We start from the raw sequence: 19,904 nt of genomic DNA on the forward strand, positions 1-19,904 counted from the left end.
GTGCATAAACTTTGGGATTGACTATATAGCTAATGAGGATACACTCCGTCAGCGCAGCGGCGTGATACGTCAGAATATCAATGTTACCCATTAAATTGGCTTAAAATATGGATTTACGTCATTCGATTCTAAGTTTTTATTTCTCAGAGAATCAGAACGATATTCGTTCTATTAGCTGGAAGATATAATGACAGTAATCTTCTAGCGGATATCGAGGTAATGCGAGTTTTGAACTTTGCACGTATCAAAAGTTCCGATTTGTAGAATTTAATAAATATACTTGTACATAAAATAAGTAGGAAACATGCATAATTTCGAGATGCAATACCGATAAAAGAAAGACCAGCAAGTTACCTTAAACTGGAGATTATTAACACGTTGTTACACAGCTTAACTAATTAACAGCTTAATTAACTAAGGATATATCTACTGGAAAGTTCCACTCGTCTCGATTCGTAGTTTCAACATATTTATTGATTGAACGACTATCGTTTATATACAAGTAATTGCAACAAATATTTGATAACATCGCGGATTAAGCGTACTCAAGAACGTGTAATCACGTTATTTTATTATATAGCGCAGACACGTTTTTACTCCAAAGCGCACAATTTCAATCTTCATTCACCGTTTGTTTCGGAGTTTAATGTCTCAGATATTACTTGATAATGAAGGCGATACCAACAACCTAATCGTCCATTTCATAATTTTATCTTATCGTTCCAAGAGAATTGAACGCTAACAATACCTTACTGTTCGACCAATAAGATTGTTATATACATATGTACCTCTAGTATGTAAGCATTATGTATGTATTTGCACTGAACACTTGACACAACAATGATATGTACGTCGAGTACCAAATGTTCCTCGAATCACTAGTCGACGCACGAATGCTTGATCTTTGAATCAAATATTAATCTGTAGGGCTTCATCAAGCGATCTCCAAACGTGGCTTGAACATTTGATATACTAGAATCTAGTAACTAGATGAGTGAGGTTTAGGATTAGGGTACAACTACTATGAGAGGTAAACGTAGACTAGGCTCTACACACCAACTGCCACTGTCCTCACCCTCTGGGTACATATTGCGCTCTAGTGATAGAATTCTGGTAGTCAGCCAATTAGTATAATGGAGATCAAAATCACAAATATTTAGGTAAATGGTTATTAGTTTAAACAAAGATATCTATGAAGAAAGCCAGTCATTTTATATAATAAAAAAATTATTTGTTTTAATTAAATCCTGATCAGAGCACTCCAGATTTAACCTTCGTCTTTTCGAGGAGATACTTCAATCCAAACGACACAAAACATTTCTTACATAAGGACGTACACCTATATTTTTGTTTAATGCAGATAACATTGACATTCTGCTTTATCACGCCGTTATCGGAGTCTACCGCCTTAAAAATGTTCGGAAATTATCTATGCGTCGTCTTTTTCACATTAGATCGAAATCATGATAAATGCTTAATAAACGGTTCGAGTTATAATACTCACGGTTTGCCTCCAGGTACTCCTACAGATCCCATGGGTGCCCTCATGGCCACGTGGGGATCGTAGAGCTGCTGAAGCGACGGTGGTGCTCTGGGTGCCACATATCCGTTGTAACCCATCATGTCAACGTGAGGATGCTGACCCGCCGGTGCCAGATGGTGAGGAGGTGGCCCGGGAGCATAATGAGGCGGATAGGCGCTGGGCACACCGGGGGGCGGTGGTCCTTGAAGTATCTTCGCCGATCCCGAGTGCTTCAAACTTGCACCGATCGCGGAACCAGAGGTCGGCGTCAATGGTTTCGAAATTGGTGTCGTTGGCTTCTCCCGTTCTTCCATCTTCTTAGCCGAGGGCGTACTGGCATTACTGCTGGTTCCACTTCTGGGTGAATGTGGTGGTACGTCCTTCTTCGTTTGCACACCGGCACCCATTGGGGGTACCTTGTCGAGGCCGTTCTCGCGAGGCGACGTTGTCCCGTTCACCACCGGACTCGTTGGTCCCTCGCTGGCATCGTCCACGACCAGGTCCTGATCGCTCTTCTCGCCGTCACTCTGGAGAAATGGTGTAACCAGAAGGTTATTCCGCGATAGTTGCCAAATTATCATCGTGTATATCGCGTCATCTAATACCCCAATAATTTAGTTCGAAGAGAGAGTTAGCGTTAATTCAGTTAAGGAATATAGTGTTGTTTATTACATAGTTAAACTAAATCCATAAAAATGAGCAACGACGATTCACAAACGTTGATGTAACGATAAATTTAAGTACCATAGTTAATTTTTAATTTAACACACGCATGGTCCCTACAACTTCAAATACAATTTGTAGTGTACTCCAAAAGTAGATAAATGAGAAATCAATACGTTTTTCGCTTATCGAGATATTCAAGATTTAGTCGTTTACTTTACGAGTTATTTGAGCTTGCTCTGGTCTGTGTTTGAGTTACGTATTGACGAGCCTAATCAGCGTTATCTTGTTTGAAACCTCAATCACGGTTCAATGTATCCTTCGTACTGTATTAGCTTAGCATCGGAATTGTAACTATAGATACTCTGCAGATTTACGTACGTTGATTTCATCAAAATAAAAATTCCCCAAAATTCATCATAGTGCATTCATGATATTTCTATTAACAAAAAGAATGATACGTTATGTACACTTACATGACCGATATCCTTATCCTGCTCCTTTTTCATTTTCTTGATGTGCATGGGATGATCGTGGTGATTCTGAGAATGATGCGAATGGTGCGTCTCCTGGGGTGTTCGTGGACGACTGTATTTATCACCCGGCGATATCGAACTTCTCTGTAACGCGACAGAAGTTATAGTTCTTTTCGTGATTCGCACTCGAGATCAATACGTGAATGGTAATATGAGAACAGTAATAATTGGTTATTAGTCGTCGTTCCGATTTCACCCATAGCGAATAACAACTATGCTTTCACGCGACAGTTTAAATTTTTTATTTCTGCATATGATCAAAGAGATTCCAAGGCGAGGAAGAAGCGAACTAATGATTATCAGTGAAGGAAACGTTGCTTCAGCTTCGAACAGAAGTACACGTTTAAGCGATCGTTAATCTCTGGTTAGATAACAGACAACCGGCGTAGACTGAAACAATAGATTAGCAATGTGTTTCCTGTGGTTCGATCAACGTGACAAAACCGTAATTACCCGCGTCGACGGTTATTATCAATTGTCACGCGACCGTTCGCGATAATCGATTTCGACTTCGCGTTCCCGCCTGCTGAACGAGTTTTCGATACCTAGATTCTACGGTTTACGGTAATGCACGTATACGAGTGTGACAAGGCGTAGTGTTGAAAATGAAATAAATAACAGGCTGATCGTTATCAACCCAATTTCTTAATAAAAGAAGTTCCTTCGTCATTTTCTCGTTTACCCCGTTTCGTGTTCATGTTACAAAACGCTGATCATTGATAACGATTAACAGACTCGGCGAAAATAAAATTCATCCGGTTTGATTAATATCGAACACAATCGACTCGCATCGAAATTAAAAATTCTTCTCACAGAAAGACGGCTACATGTTCTACACGCTCGTACGCCCCTTTTCAGCACGCGACGCGACCAGGTCCCAAACTACTTCGTAACGAAGCTTAATAGAATTGAAGGTCGAAATCCAAGAAAAATCGAGGAACAGGAACAGTCCCGACTCGTTCCACGAATAGCATACATAGGTAGATCGGTGGAGTAGAGCCACGGGGCCGGAAAAAAATAAAATTAAAGGAAGGAACCGCAGAGCAAAAGGAGAGGAAAAAAAATGAAAGCACGGGAGAGAGGTAAAAAGGGGAAGAGGAGATGCTTTGGGAAGAGGTTGATAATGATTATAGAGTCGGCGCGATGTAAGATGGAACAAGACGAACAGACACGGTTGATACAGAATGAAACAGGGACGAGAAAACCGAGAAGACTGCCCGAGGTTGGATCGGGAATAAGGAGAGAGAAAAATAGAATGGCGAGGGATGAAAGGGCGTCGATGGGCGTTTCGCGGTCCCGCGATGATTACAGGCTCGGCAAACCTATAATACACGCTCCTATCTCCTCTGTTCTCTTCTCCTTCTTTATGGGTGCTCCCCGCTTCTTACATTATTTCTCTTATTTTTCTACTCCTTTCTTTTCTTTCTGTTTTCCGTCCTGCCTCTTTATCTACAGCATCGTGCAAATCTCTTAGGCCACTAATCAAAAAAGTGCCTTACTAACTTGACCGTATTTTTCTCTTTCGGATACACATTTAATCTCATAATTATTATTCAATTCATAATAATTTATTTAAAGGCAATCAACTCTGTGTTCCTTCCTACAAATATATGAGTATTCGAATCTAATCAGTCAAACTTTGAACGGCTATCCTATTGTTATTTTGGCAGTGCTCGCAAGAAAAGGATCGTTACTTGCATTTTCTATCGAGGCGAATCCCAAGGCTATAAGAGCCGAAAAGAAGAGTTTTTAAAAAGAGAAAGAGAAAGTTCGTGGGCAAGCGGTCCTTATTTCCTCAGCTTGATACAATCGAGCTTGGTATCCGTCTGTAATTACTTTGGTAACTTTAGGTTGAGACCGTGCACGGATTCGTTCCGTTTCTCGTTCGATTTAACGAAGGTCCTTTGTTCGCGAAACCAATGGAACGGAAACGGATACGCCAGGCAATTTTTATTCCCATGCAGAATTCGCTTTTCTTCTTTTTTTTTTCTCGTTTAGTTTAGAAATTTATTAGAACGACTGAAGTTTATACAGTAAATGCTCATTTCTTGTTTAAAGCCGTTTCTTTTTAATGGCATTAAAGAAACTATTTCTTGTCTCATACTAATTTTATAATCGCTATACGTAAGCAACGAAATTTTTCCATTTTCCTAAGAAAACGAGTTCCTAGACGTCAGCGTAAAATCAGGAAGCATTGAATTCGGGGGAGAAAACGCGGACACGAGGCGTCGAAGGGCAAAGCTGTCTTTTCTTAGTAACCACGCGTAGGGTTTCTTTTTCCACTTTTCAAACCAGCCTCCTCGTTTTCAGCGCCCGCCACTTTATATCACCGCTCGTGCATTCGTCGGAAACATAATTACGCGTACAGTAGATACTCGTGAGCGAAGTAGGACCGAAGCACTCGTTGTAACCCTTCACGCGCACGAAAAGTTACGCGCGTGTAATGCGGCTGTAATACACGGCACGGGGTCAGGTCGCGAGTAGTACTCATGCCTCGAGTACGTTGTTCGTGCATTTTAAGCCGCGTTACGCGCGGCATGATTCACGCTCCAGCATTAGGAAATACGCATAGATGCGTAACGAATACCTCGTTTATGCGGATGAATAAAGCAAAATACTATGTCCAATGTATAAATAAACTGATTACAAGATGTACCGACGTGTCGTTCAATGTATTACTTATCGTACACACTCATAAAATCTGATATCGTCAAAGTGAAGTGAGTGTACAATATCATAAGATAGACATTAGGTGATGAACTATAAATAAAACTTCAATGGATTACTGCAGATATAAACTTGTGCAAGAAGCGTGCGTCATGTACGCGGAATATTTTTCCGTTTGACAATGTAAACCATTACGGTGTGAATTTAATTTTCTTATCAGTTTTTATCAAGCGTGTGTGTGATTCACCTTCTTCAAACATACAATTGTTTATAATAACGTATTTGAAGGTAAACATCAATAAGTACTTTAATCTTTCTGAACTTAAAATATAAAATAATAAACGATATATGTACTTTATCATTTCTATGAAAACTAGAAAACATCAAAAGTGGTATTTTTATCTGTGTACGTTATACCTACTTCAATCAAATTTTATATCTGGCTGATAAAAAGAAAAAATGTATTTCAATTTTCCATGAACAATTTTGCCCTCAATTTACCAATATAAAAAACGAATCTATAAATGGATACTAACGAACGAACGAACGAATGAACGAATATTCGAAATTGGATAGATACATTTATACCTTCAGCACAGTTCATTTTCAAATTTACTCATAGATTCTTTGTTAAGCATTCTAAATCAAACGTTTCTATGATAAATAAATTTCTCATTTACAAAGTTTGACTTACTGTTAGCAATCGAGAGACGAAGAAACTTCTTTTCAATCTGCAGTATTAAATAATCTCATAAATTAACTAACAGGGTGGCACTGCTCGCTGAGTCAAATTTAATCGTTGAAAATACAGTGACGATTTTTTGACGTCCCATCGAGTTCAATTCGATGTATTTATTTACGTTATTAAATCCTTTGAAAATTCCACAACAGGGAATAGCACGGACGAGCACGAGGATATAAGCGGTAAAAAATGCCCATCTGTTCGCATATCTATTTATTTATTTATGCGATAGATTGGGCACGTACGTAGAAGTATCCAAGGATAATCCGATTGTTAACGCGACATTTCGATAAATTTGTACGCGCATTTCAACAGAGAAATATTTACCGGGAAAGTAAAAATATGGGTAGGCGCGTACCGTAAATCTCGACGCATATTATTGTTTCATCCGCGATAAAACAGCGGCGCTGACATAATTTCATTTGCGTAGTAAACCTTAATTACGATACACGAAAAATAAACTGCGCCCCATCTCTACCAACAACTCTGTTCCCCTCCCTCTTTCCCTTTCTCACTTTGTTGCATTTACATCCCCCCTTTTGTATCTCTGACGTTCACGTTCGAAAACTCTAGCGAAAAGCATCACACCACGCTGCATCGCACCGTTGCCTCTTTAACATTCATTAATAATTTTATTTCAAACATAACGGCGTCATCGTTGCGCCTGATTTGCAAGTTGTTATACACTCTGGCCGAAAAATGTTGGCATTACTTGTTAACAGTAACGAAACAATTTAAACAGCAAAATGAGATACAAAAATGAAACACTGAACATTTAATAACTAAATCCTCTTGACTCTCGGCAATTATTGCCCCTTCAAAACAGCTTACAAAATTAATATGATAAACTTCTTATAGAAGTTGTAAAAAAAAATAATTGCAATCCGGAAAGTATCTTGTAATACTTTAGTCTAGAACGTTCAATCCTTACGCTTTCGCAATTCATGATTCTGTAGTATTAAGAAAACACAAACGCGAGAAAGGAAGAGGAGGAAAAAGCATCGGAGAGGACAAAAAAAATAGAATGAAATATGTTTTCTACTCACGTGTCTCTCCTCGGTCGAGCTGAGACCTGTAACGAGACAAATGGAAACAGTCGTCAGTCAAAAGCCGGTGTGAAATGTTTTCATGGATATGAAAACAAAAAAAAATCATTTTCATGACGCCGAGCCGGATAAAATTGGAGTATCGTGAAGAAGAGGGACGAAGACGAGAATTGAACGAGGAAAAAAATAGTCGAAATCCCATCCACATCGCGCGTCGGTGAAATGTTAATAACGTACCCACCGTGAAAAAGAGAGAGAGAGAGAGTGAACCGGAACTCAACAGCGAGGGATAAAGCGTGGGAGACCTATGCGACAAGAATAGTAGTAGATGTGTGAGCGCCTGGCGCCCGTATAAATGATCTTCATGCATATTTATGCACTTTTCGCTCAAAACCGCCAGTGTCCGCTAACAGGGTGACGCAAACACGTTCACCCCGCCCGAAAGCGGATACCCGAAAAGCGCTTTGAAAATTTCCAGTCGGGCGAGCCAGGCAGAGCCGAGCCACACGCTCGAGCCGCGCAGCGTTGGCTACATATTTCTTTCCACCCCTTCCGCCCCGTGCTAATCCAGAATTCCTCGTTCCTCGTTCTCGGTTTCTCCGGTGTACGTATACGTTTGTACAATGGCTACAGAAAGTAGTGGCAATTGACAGCAATTATATTCGTTGCCTTTAAATGCTGATTTCATTAGAGGGTTCAAGAAGATTAAGCTTCGTATTATTCAGCCCAGAACGCACGCATGAATAATTCCCACATTTATACATATATATATTTATAACGTAACAACTTCTATACTGAAATGAAACAGTTTCTACTAAGATTGAAAAATTTGAACATTAAGGAAGTAATAGTAATCTTAGAAGATAAATCGATTCAGTATTCAGCAAATAGATTCATGGAAATGAAATTTTTTCTGTATTATCATAAAATACCTCGTTAAAAAATATACCAATACTTTCTGCAGTCACTGTAGGCGCGTACTGCATATACGGTTGGTCGACTATCGCTTTTTTTATCGAGCGTATCGCGAAAGCGGGATCAAACGGATGGTGACAAAAAAGGAAGAAAAATATTCCCGGTGATCTGGAACGGTTTGCAGGGTGGAAACTCTGGCTCGCGGCAGGTGGGATTCGTTATATGGTGGTGCGGTAGCCACTCGGACGTGACCAAAGCTCGGAATTTCGTTAATTTCTTTTCCCGCTGCGCTACCCGCAGAGGTGGCAATTAAAATCGTGTGAAAGAGCGGAAGGTATGCGTATAACGAGTATTCCCCGATTTTACGATTCCCGTGGAGCGAGCCACAACCGAGGAATTCGATTGCCAAGAGGAGAGTAGTCTAGGGAATGTACCGGGGTCTTCTGTGGTTTTTTGTGATCGTCACGAGTATTTATATAATGCGTTGTTAGAGATACCACGGGAATTAACTGGCGCTAATTTCATGCGTGATTCCCATGTCGGATGCAATAACTTCGCTGAGATTTTAAGCCTGTTATATGAATATATTACTGTCCTCTTAGTAATAACAATTAAAATCTGCTTACAACTTGTAAGAAGTAATTCTGTTATAGAGAAACCATTTTCAAGGAAAGGAAGAAATAAAAGTGTATGTTAAACAATGTACATTGTACATGATTGCATTTGTCGTAGTTAACTCTGTTTACTACTGGTTCATTTATATTGGAATTGTCAACGATTCAATGCAACTGGTTTTGGTAGGAAGTGGTTATTTGTTTTCATTCATTTCATTATTTGAAGCATTGAAAAATTGACTTACAAAAAATATTGACAAAACACAAATAAGAAAAAACACTCACCACCGTTGCTCTTCAAGTCGTCGGGTTGTCCACGATGCAATTCCGGTTTGTTCAACATGGAGAGTGGATGAGCGGCTGTTGTGCCGGGTGCCGTTGCGGCGCCCGGCGTTAAGCCAAGACCAAGAAGAGCCGAGGCGGAAGTCGGCACCGGAAGTCCAGCAGCTGGTCCCAGTCCCGGAAGTCCGGGTAAACCTGGATGAGCACCTATCGCTGGTCCCGGTGGCAGTTGTTGAGCGTGCATTTGCTGTAGCAGTCTTGATATATCGGGTCTCTGTTGCTGTAACACGTATGCATACTAGCTTGTCACCATTATTTGACATAACAATTCTATGCGATTATACGTCTAACGGTACTTATAATTTAATCAATCTACTTTCAAACGTGAATTGATCAGAATTGAACTCGAAATACAAATAAAATAAAAGTAGTTAACATTATAGTAGTGTATAATTAATGTTTATCTATCTTATATAAAACTACTTATGAGGGTAAAGCATTACTATAAAAATGTCGCTCGCATCAAGATAATACGTATGTCAACATTGATAACTTCAAGCCGCAAGACTGTCCAATTTTAACTACCTCTTTCTCAGTGTACATTTCCTTACTTGACACGAGCGAGTCGGGATGAGATGTCATGCCCGAGAAAATCCAACCTGACGTTACGCGTTCGCCCACAGACGGAGAGGGGTGAAAACGAATCCCTGTTTAAGAACTCTTTACAGAGTAGCGCCGATGGTCACGCGGTTCCGAAAATCTACCCCATAAGAAGAGACGGGAAACAGGAGGATGAATTGACGGAGCATGAGAACGGATAAACCAAAGAAAAACAGAGAGGCAGAAACATTTAGGCACAGAATGAATGAGAGAGAGAGAGAAACTGGGGGGTCGAAATCCTGTATAAGATCAAGAGGGGATAACAGAGGCCGGTAAACTCGTTACGTGTACGAATCGTGCTTATCATGGATTTCACTTAGGTATTTAGGGACCGAACGTCAGAGAGAGAAAGAGGGAGGGTTACGCACGTGGGACTGAGGGTCGTGGTCGCACCATCGAGGGTGGATTATGCGAAATAACCCCTCTCGGGTGTAAGCGCCGATTGTGTACGATAGTTATTTTCCTGGACTGACGCTGAATGGGCCAAGAGAGAGGGAGACGACACGTCGCGCTACGTGGGGTTCGTTCATACGCACACGGCTCGTACGGTCTTCCCGCAGCACAGTTTACCCCCCAGGGACGCGTTTGCACCGCCTCTACGCACGTGTATCTACTCCACGGATGTAGCTTGCAATTTGCCTTGCGGCCACTCGACTTCCTGCAAGGGGCTTTTGACGCGCAACAACTTTTTTCATAGTCGAAAGAGGGGAAAGGAGGGTGAATGGAAAGGAGAGAGAGAGAGAGAGAGAGAGAGAGAGAGAGAGAGAGGTTCCCATTCGATGAACGACCCACGAGACGGTGCAAGAGGGGTCGATCGATCGGTCGGTCCTCGTTGACGTTCATTTTTCAGCGATATCGATTTTTTAAGATACGCCCCGCGTTTTTCGAAGCGACGCTTTCGAACCTTTCATCGACGTCGACGATAAACGATATACAGCGTTTGATGTTTTATGCGGTATTTATTGAGGAATTTTTCAATACTCTACAAAAAAAGTATCGTGCGCACGGTGATTGCATACGAGATACAAAATATTTTTAGTATATTTGAAAATATTAAATTCATGATAATATATTCATATAAAAAGAAGATCTTTTAATAGGATGGTTTTCATACTTAAAAGAAAATATGCATTTACTATAGAATACAGATAAAATAAAATGAAATTAACTGGAAAAGAAATGTACATATTATGGTCAAACCAAAAACGCAATTTATATCAAACATGCATGTTTCACAGAATGCTTACAACCAGACTACCTGTACATATATCAACCTAGTTACAACAGAAGAGTAGTGCGTTTTAAAATATCTACTTTTGACAGAAATAACTGAATGTTCAATTTTATCAAAAATCGAAGATAATCCGTAACACGATCTAAATTTAACCGAGCCATTAAATGAACATCAATAAATGACAAAAACACACAGTTATATACGTTTCCGATCCGAGTTAAGAGTCATTCTACAAAAATATGCTAGAAGCTGAATTGTCGTCACTAGTGCAGTACATATACAGGTCAACGACCCTCCTTTCCTCTGTTTATAACGTGGATACATGTATCGCGTTTCAAAGAATTCGCGAGTATTGATTCATCGACCAATCCGACAAATGCATTTGCATAAAATTACCATTTTTATTCCGAACACTATGCGTTACGAGGTAACTGTACCGTATCATCATTTCCCACTTCATACATAACAAAACGTATCGATTACATTTTGACACCCCCGGTACGCCGATACTAGTCTGCAAACAAGTATAAAAGCCAGTTACATCGTTGTCCGGTCCGTCTCGCAAAGAGATTCCAACGAAGAATAGAGAGGAAAAAACACGCGCACACACGCATCGTGAACGTGCAATTTCGAGCGTTGAACGAATAATAATCGCGTAACGTTCGAACGGCAACGAGGGCGGGTCTGGAAAATGCATCGACGAGCCGGTTATTTTCATCGGAAATCGCATTTCGCCGGGCGCAATTACTCCGCGCTCCCTGTCGCGGAGCAAAAAAACCCCGGGAGCCGAAGGGTGCTTGTTCGCGATAAATACGGGGATACACAGCGAAAATCGGAGCGGCCACGGTCGAACGTGCACGAGCCCCCGACGGTATTCAATTCGTATTCGAGGCAAGGACCGGGACCGGGTCGTGCCAAACGAAACGTAATAGTCCCAAACGAGGTTTAACGCGGCGTGAATAATACGCGAGAACACCGAGGGTGCCTCCGAAGGGGTCGGCTGCTGGCTCTGGGTGCTTCAAATGCCCGAGGGGTGAATCGGTACCGTCGCGTCGCTCCGAGGTGCGACTCGTTCATACCTGTGCGTTTAAATACGTGTCAGGGAATACCCTGCACGTCTGTGTGAACGCACCCCTCTATCAACAGGGCTTGGTCAGCTGTCTATGTATGCAGAAAACAGTACACTCCCATTCATAAGTTTACGTGCAACAAACTTATTCGCAGTAACAAATTGGACAATCATGAAATTCCTATTCTTGAGGCAAGCATAGAAAATAAAGTCATATTCTTTATTCTTTAATTTGAGACGATGTGCTTTCGTATGATTAATGCGCATTTATTCCATTGAACCAATCTTATTATTTATTAAGCACATTAGAATACAGTTCGATGAATGTGGATAGATAAACCAAAGATTTATTTTTTATATTTGCGTGAACATGATGATTCTTTGGTTCCTAAATCGAGGATTTCCTCATACTTATGAACAGGAAAGTACAAGTCCCACGATGAAGGAAGAAGAGATGACGAGAGACAACAAAGGGGGTGAAACAGAGAGCTCCAATCAGATACGGAAACGGAGGATAAGGGGGAGAGACGGAGAGGGTGAATGAGAGAGAAGGAAAGACAAGGCGAAGGGATCGAGAATAGCGTTCCAGCGTACAGTGTTATTAAACGAAATATTGATTCAACCCCTGTTTACCGAGTAATACATATTCATGGGGGTTGGCGCTTATGTCTATTTGCCTTCGTCGTTCCTTCAGCCTCTCTTCTCTCATCGTCTCTCGCACGCTCATCCGTTCTGTCTGCCTTTACTTCATTTCCCCGTCTTTATTTAGAGTTTCGACCCCAGAACCCACTTCGATAGGGGTACGCTAGCTGCTAGCGTATGTAGCACGTACTATACACGACCGCAACACAGTGCACGTGCACGTGCCGCGCACTACCGGCACTTCACCTTGTACCCTACTGGCACTGAGCGCACGCACTGATTATGCCCCCCACGCCGATGACGCGAATTACGCAACTGCAGATTGCGGTTTGTGTCACGACCTCGATTAGGCGATTTGTAGCGGTCGGGCTTGCCATTAAATTCAGGACGACTTGAAGAGTGATTTTAATCAGACGCATATACCTAATAGTTTCTCTTGTGTTGATAGGTTTTATGATTGATGTATTCATACATTCATCAAATAAGAATACATAAATTTCTTTAACTTTAATAGACACTTTATTTTCTTATATTTAACTGATACATTCTTGTTAATGATTGCTCGATGTAATTAAATGTTAAATACACACGGTGAACTGTTTTAACCGGAAACCGGTTTTTCTCACAGCCACATGAATTTTAATACGTATCGCGCATGTATAAAAAGTAGATTAAAGAGTGCGACGCGTTCATTTAGGCTTGGTCAGACCATCGACAACCGGGGGATTATTCGAATCGTACACGCGAGTGCCAACTTTGAACTCAATTATACATGCGGTGGCGGCCGAATGCCAATTTCGGTTTGCATCGCAAGACCGACGTCGATGAGAAGAAGTACGCTAGTCTTATTCTCTGGCTCAGCTTTTATGGTATGAGGACCAGTAATGTCTAATCTTTATAATAACTGATCTGGCTCTTTTTATTCTATAAATTGAAAATCGCATTGTTTCCCCTAAACTTTATTTATATTTTTTATCTGAAAAAAAATATAAAAAAAATTCTTTACTTCGTAAGATATCGAAGTTACAAGATTTAAAAAGTGACACTGTCCATCACCAAATGATTGTTATCTAATCGTAATGTTAATTTTACAATTTACACCTGTTGCGACGTTTTGACGTTAAACTTAATAACTGCTTATTCGGTAGTTCGTAAACTAATCGATTACAGAACATGATGCGCACTTACCCCAATTATGGAGTTCAGTTCCGTCATTGTGACCTGTTTCGCCCTGTCAACAGCGGTTGCTACTTGCTGTTGATGCTCTTGAGAGAGAAATGGCAAGATTTGTCCAATGATCGCGTTTAGCCTTTTCGATATTTCAGCCTGCAAAAACGAATGATAATCATCAACTAATAGCTTGAGTACATGTATTTGAATATCAGAAAGAAAATGACAAAAGTAATCATTTAGATCTACATTTTGTATAAGTTGTAACGAGAACAGAAATAGACACGTGTTGAAAGAGAAAGTTGAACTGTGAAAAAGGAACTCAAGGGAGTTACGGAAAATACATAGATTAACAAAATTATTATTTAAAGAATAACGAAAGACCAGAGTTACTCTTAAAACAATGTCAAATCGATTGACACTTCGTCCATAAAAGTCCACCGAAACGTTTTGATTCTACACCGGTTTCCGAAAGAATCTTGCAGACATAAATACATGTGGAAAAACAGAACCCTCTGCGTAGCGCGCAGTCGACTAAAAAGGATGAGTTCTAAGTCTAAAATGACTTACCGCCCACTGCGTGTGTTAACTTATTGTTAGCACAGTGCGTGATCGGTCGACGCGTGAGAGCTACGGATAGTAAAACGCGCCGATAACAGAGTGCATAAAACGAGGATGGGGCCTTTACTTATTTCGTTTTCGCGGCGAACATACATGTTTTCCAGCTGGGCGAACACATCGAAAATATTTTCAGGACCGAGTCTCTTCTAAAGCCAATCGTTGAAGCGTGGACATTTTTAACAAACCATTGATTCAAGGAAACAACATTTTATCCAATTCTCTTCATCGCTGGTTTCTCAAATGATAAAAAAAGAATGCAGAAAATGAAATTTTCAAAGAAAAAGAATACCAGAAGTTTGGATTCATTTCCAGATTGTAAAAATTAATTTGTGAAAAGAGTTAATTATCAAGTTGGAATGCAAAATTAGAGTTCTGCTTCAGAATTTCTCAACTAAATAAACACGTCACTCTTATTCTTATCAATGTTTTCTCCCTGTAAATTTTCCCGAGACACCATTCGCGGTAATATTTTCAATGTTCACCAAAAACAACTCTGCAAGGAAAACAATCTTCTTCTCGCCATGATGGCCAAGGAAAATACGCGAAACGCGCGGGCTATCCATTGAACCGGCGCGGCACGGCGTATTTCTAGCGCGGATGAGCCGTGGTTCTATTTTTGTCGCAGGGTGGCTGGCAAGAGGCGGTAGCACCGCGGAAATAAGCGACGTGGCCAGACATAAGGTGAATGATTAACGAGACACGCGTCATGGCTCGGTTTCGCCGCTCTAACGAGCCGTTCTTATGCCTCTTTGCATAGGAACCGCGGAAACTAATCTTGTTATGAGCTTTGATTAAACAATTTGATGAATGTGTTCCGGAAGGGTTCGTCGTAAATCCTTTCCAAAAGGAATATTCATGTACAGATCTTTATAGTCCCCAGTTTTATAAAATGTTAAGCATATTAATTGATATCGTGGGATACGTGCTGAACAGTCTCTATGTTTTGAATTGCTTTCTATACAAAATCACGGAAGTATTTGCCAATTGGACACCCCGTAAACGAACGAGAGAAGTTCGTTCAAAACCGTAAAATGTATGAGCTACTGGTTTTATTGAACAAGCGAAACGTGTTCCCGGAATAGCGAAGCTTTGTAAACGTAGTCGGAAGTGGCGAGTGCATTTTCTCAGAGAGCTTCGCGCCGGTGTCGTCGAGTCATCGCGGCAAATGTTTATTCGGCTGTGTACACAGGACAAACTTATCCCGCACGCTTAATGACTCTGGCAAACACGCGACGTTGAATCAACGCGAGCCACGAAAGAGTGCATCGTGCACGATTCGAGAGAAAGAAAAAAAACCATATACACAACCAGAGAGGAGAGCCTATGTCTGAAATTCGTGCACGAAAGCGAAGACAGCTACTGCGAAGAGACGAGTTCGATATGATGCTTGAAAATAGAAGTTGAAACTTACCTGTTTATGCATCTCCACGTTTAGGCCATACGACATCTCGTAATACTGTAACAAATGAAATTCAAAGATATAATGAAATCATATAAATTTGATAAATAATACGAATCATTAATTCTTTATTAGCTTAGGTGAGAGTGTGAAAATCAGATGTACAAAATACATACATACAATACAAAATGTACCACATGTATAATACAAGATGTTACTCATTTTATATTTGAGCCGTCACATACAATAGAAAAAATGTGGAACTATTTTAAAAATATACAATGCACAACATACTATAATAGAATCGACACTAAAGCAGAGACACGAAAGTAAGAGGTTGAAAGAATGATAAACATGGGGAAAGAAATGAAGGAAAATCTTGCTCATAAAATCTTACTCGACAAATGTTACAGGATAATCATAACCGTAACCGTAAAATGATGGACGATCCACGTATCACGTCGGTTGTATGGAATTAGAAAATCCAATGAAAACGTTATGACTGAAGCTAATAATTTTATGTCGTCGCATAGCATGGGTCCCGAGAGGTATGTACGTGACACATCGACAAGAAACTTCTACAACAAAGTTTCCGAATACGAAGAGTCCTTCATGGACTATCAACGGGCTGGTCATTAGCCGAACCACGAAGGGGCGGTCATAATTGCGGTAAATGAGCATTTTACAAAAGAGACCGTTTTGTAGCGTCATTACTTAACAGTCAACTCGGTGCCACGACGGCGCGACGCGACCAGTCATTTAGCATCTCGCGTTTGTATCTGTATATCTACAGGGTGCTCGCAAATTCTGGCCTATTTTTAACAAATTCCACGATTCAGATAAGACAGAAATATAATGATTGCAAGAAATATGAACAAATACCTATATATAACTCACTGAATTTTGACCCTACATTATACATCACTCGTCATATGCCACTACTGGTCTATGTTTGTCCAAATGGAGTCAAAATATGCATAATGTATTAGAGCCTTTTCACATTATCCGAATTTCGTGATCCAATGTTTGACGTCCGGTTAAAAACATGTACTGGCCGGTTTAATGATCATTTTCTACGAAACTCTTTTTGTTACTACTGATTTTTAATACCACTAGATTATGCACGTGATTAATTCCCTGTCGTAGAAAATGAGCATTATATCTGCCGGTTCGCAGCTAATATGTATTTTTAATCGGATCTCAAAACCGGACAGTGATCTCCGGATAATATGATTAGTTGTAATACTCTAAAGCAGTTTTTAATCAGATTTCAATACTTTTAATTATTTACCACTTCTCATGTAATTAGTTATTGTAGAAACGAAATAAAAAGTCTGATCAAACTCTGATTTCTTTCAAAATACTAGGTGTGAATATTTTTTATAAGCATTTTATATGGCACAATTTTATTTTAATGACATCATTATTTTTTTGTGGACATCCTATACGTACACGGTTGCCAGCAAGAGGCATTTCTTTCATCGGGCAGCAATTTAGCATCATCTGTCAGATTTGTCCGCGTCGTGGCTTCGTTATTTCGACGCGGTTACTTTCTCATCTTTCTTTTTAACTCTTTGCCACTCGCTCTCTTTTTCTTTCTTGCCAGCAGTAAATATACCTACAGCCTGCGGGCCTATAGCATCACCACCTCCTAGCCATCGCGCCGCGTCGCAACTACCTTCTGCATCCGCGTCATTAACAACCCCGGTGTACCATTAATCTCGAGAACGAGAGCGGTGGCATGCACCACGGGCTGTTGGGACTATATCTGCCACTCTCGGGGCATGCGGCTCCGCACTTTCCGCGGTAACGCGTTATTAATTATCGTTAATCGCGATAAACTTAATCGAGTCTAGTCGAGTACACTCCAGAGACAGAAGCGAACGAGAGAACGGTTGTATATATACGTATATGTATACATTGTATATGTAGGTTTGCACGAGGGAGCGAACTAGGGTATGAGTTAGAACAAGAAAGAATGATGCAGCGAACAAGAGTGGGATATACAGTGTGTTCGGTTTATTCGGACTCGTCAAGATATCTTGAAAAATATGAATAATACAAATATTTCATACGAACAGGGTATGAAATGGCATGTATAATATAATAATGTGTATTCAATCTTAATAATCTAGAAATATCCTCTGAAAGCCGAGAAAATATTTTTAAATTAGACTCTATTCGTTATTGCATATTCTCGAACCCAACATATAAATTATATTATATTCGTATAAATAATAAACCGTTATCAAGATATAAATACTTGAATTCACGAAGCCGATATTAAAGCGAATAACGTTTCACTGCTGTACATTAGGGCACCCTGTATACATATACGTATAATGTGTATTCAATCTTAATAATCTAGAAATATCCTCTGAAAGCCGAGAAAATATTTTTAAATTAGACTCTATTCGTTATTGCATATTCTCGAACCCAACATATAAATTATATTATATTCGTATAAATAATAAACCGTTATCAAGATATAAATACTTGAATTCACGAAGCCGATATTAAAGCGAATAACGTTTCACTGCTGTACATTAGGGCACCCTGTATACATATACGTAGATGGGGATACAAGGAGGGGGATAAAAAGGTATGAAAGGTAGCAGAACGTGTGCAACACGCTCGAGAGCCAGGTATAGGTTCTTAATTTTACGGGCCATTAGCTCTGTAATTACACGGACGAATTAATTGCGTCGTAAGTAAGTTATTCTACCCGAGGGAGGGAAGGAGGTTGAAGCAAGCCACCGAAAGGAAGGAAGGAAGGACGGAAGGAAGGAAGGAAGGAAAATGAGGGACCCTAAGTCAGGGAAACGGTGGTAGAAAGAGGGCAACAGGGAGACGAAGAAGGCAAGAACCAGAGATTGTTAAGATCAACTGCTGCAGCAGGAACCAGCAGCGACGATCAACAGCCCTTAATAGTACCGCTCTTTCTTTCTCTCTTTCTCTCTTCTCCATCTCTGGAGCAACTTCCGCGACTCATTACGGCATGCACAACAAATTAACGTGACGGGTCTCCACTCATGTACCTACACCGGGCGTCCTGAACATGGCGCTTGTTAATGAACTCGACAAAGTGAACGAAAAAAACCGCGCGATCTCCCCCGATTCGCCCATTGCTCTTTCCCCCCTTTTCTTCTTCTCACTCTCACCTTAACCATCCTCTACGCTGTGGTACCCAACACCCCTACTCCGTACATGTAGATTAAGCGAGTTAACAAGCGGACTTTTGTTAGTGACCCGATCTTTTTTACTGCCATTGATACTGCTAGTCGAACTGACTAAGATAAATCAAGATAAAAAATCTTCTTAAGGAGGGGATAGATGATCGACCAAGGCGTGTCGGAGATACAGAAAACCTTCAAATATTTAATGACTTGCTAAGATAAACTAGTTGGAAATCGACTAGACTCTCCTTAACGTTCTTATGTAGGTCTCAAAATGTTTTCGAAAAAAATAAATGAATACAGTTCCACAACAGTTTTATGTATGTATAAACTATAAAGACTATAGTACGATGCACTTGTATACGCGACAATATTATTTATGAAATCGTTCATGGGAACCTAGTCTATATCGTTAATGGAGGACAATGCGTTTAGTGCATGTTACATGCAATAATAATGTCCCGGAGGCAGCGAAATCTACATTCCACAGTAACAGGAATTATGAGACAGCACGTGTCTTAGAGAGTCTCGCGAGGAAGACACCGTGGGCTCGCGTCGATAAATCTCCTGGGGCTTCTCTCTCTTTCTCTGTGCGGTGAGTTCCCTCCGCATGGTGTTGCGGGGGTCGTGTTGGTTTGTTCGCTTGATTAATCGTGTTTAAACTAGTCGCCTCCGCGCCAATTAAGACTGTACAACGCCCTGTGCAAAAGCAGCAAGGAAGGACTGAGATACTGTCCCACATCAAAATGTCCAAGGAAAAACAGGACAGCACGGCAAAACGCCTCAGCAACCCACATGGAGCAACGTTAAATTAGTATCCAATACATATTCCTATCTCAAACAAAATTTTACGTGTTTGCAATTTTTTTTGTATTCATAATACTTGTTATGCAGATCAGTGTCAGAAAATTAAGTGAAATTAACTAAATTACCAGTATATTGTTCT

At 40.4% G+C, this 19,904-nt stretch overlaps 1 protein-coding gene across 5 annotated transcripts in view; it reads right to left on the reverse strand.

Annotated features, from left to right (window-relative positions):
* LOC108632780 (protein groucho) overlaps positions 1 to 19,904 on the reverse strand; it is a 52,563-nt gene that overhangs the window by 7,508 nt on the left and 25,151 nt on the right. For 3 of the 5 annotated variants that reach the window (XM_018037574.2, XM_018037573.2, XM_026810712.1), the window contains exons 4-9: positions 15,795 to 15,839; positions 13,781 to 13,918; positions 8,991 to 9,267; positions 7,177 to 7,202; positions 2,662 to 2,805; positions 1,505 to 2,049 (exon numbers count right to left, since the gene is read on the reverse strand). In XM_018037574.2, the coding sequence (XP_017893063.1) occupies positions 1,505 to 2,049; positions 2,662 to 2,805; positions 7,177 to 7,202; positions 8,991 to 9,267; positions 13,781 to 13,918; positions 15,795 to 15,839 (1,175 nt within the window). The remainder of the gene's footprint in view (positions 1 to 1,504; positions 2,050 to 2,661; positions 2,806 to 7,176; positions 7,203 to 8,990; positions 9,268 to 13,780; positions 13,919 to 15,794; positions 15,840 to 19,904) is intronic. The other 2 variants (XM_026810710.1, XM_026810711.1) reach the window with 2 other exon arrangements.

This window comes from Ceratina calcarata, unplaced genomic scaffold (genome assembly GCF_001652005.2).
Source record: "Ceratina calcarata isolate Rehan_Ccalc_2016 unplaced genomic scaffold, ASM165200v1 scaffold171, whole genome shotgun sequence".
Lineage (NCBI taxonomy): Eukaryota > Metazoa > Arthropoda > Insecta > Hymenoptera > Apidae > Ceratina > Ceratina calcarata.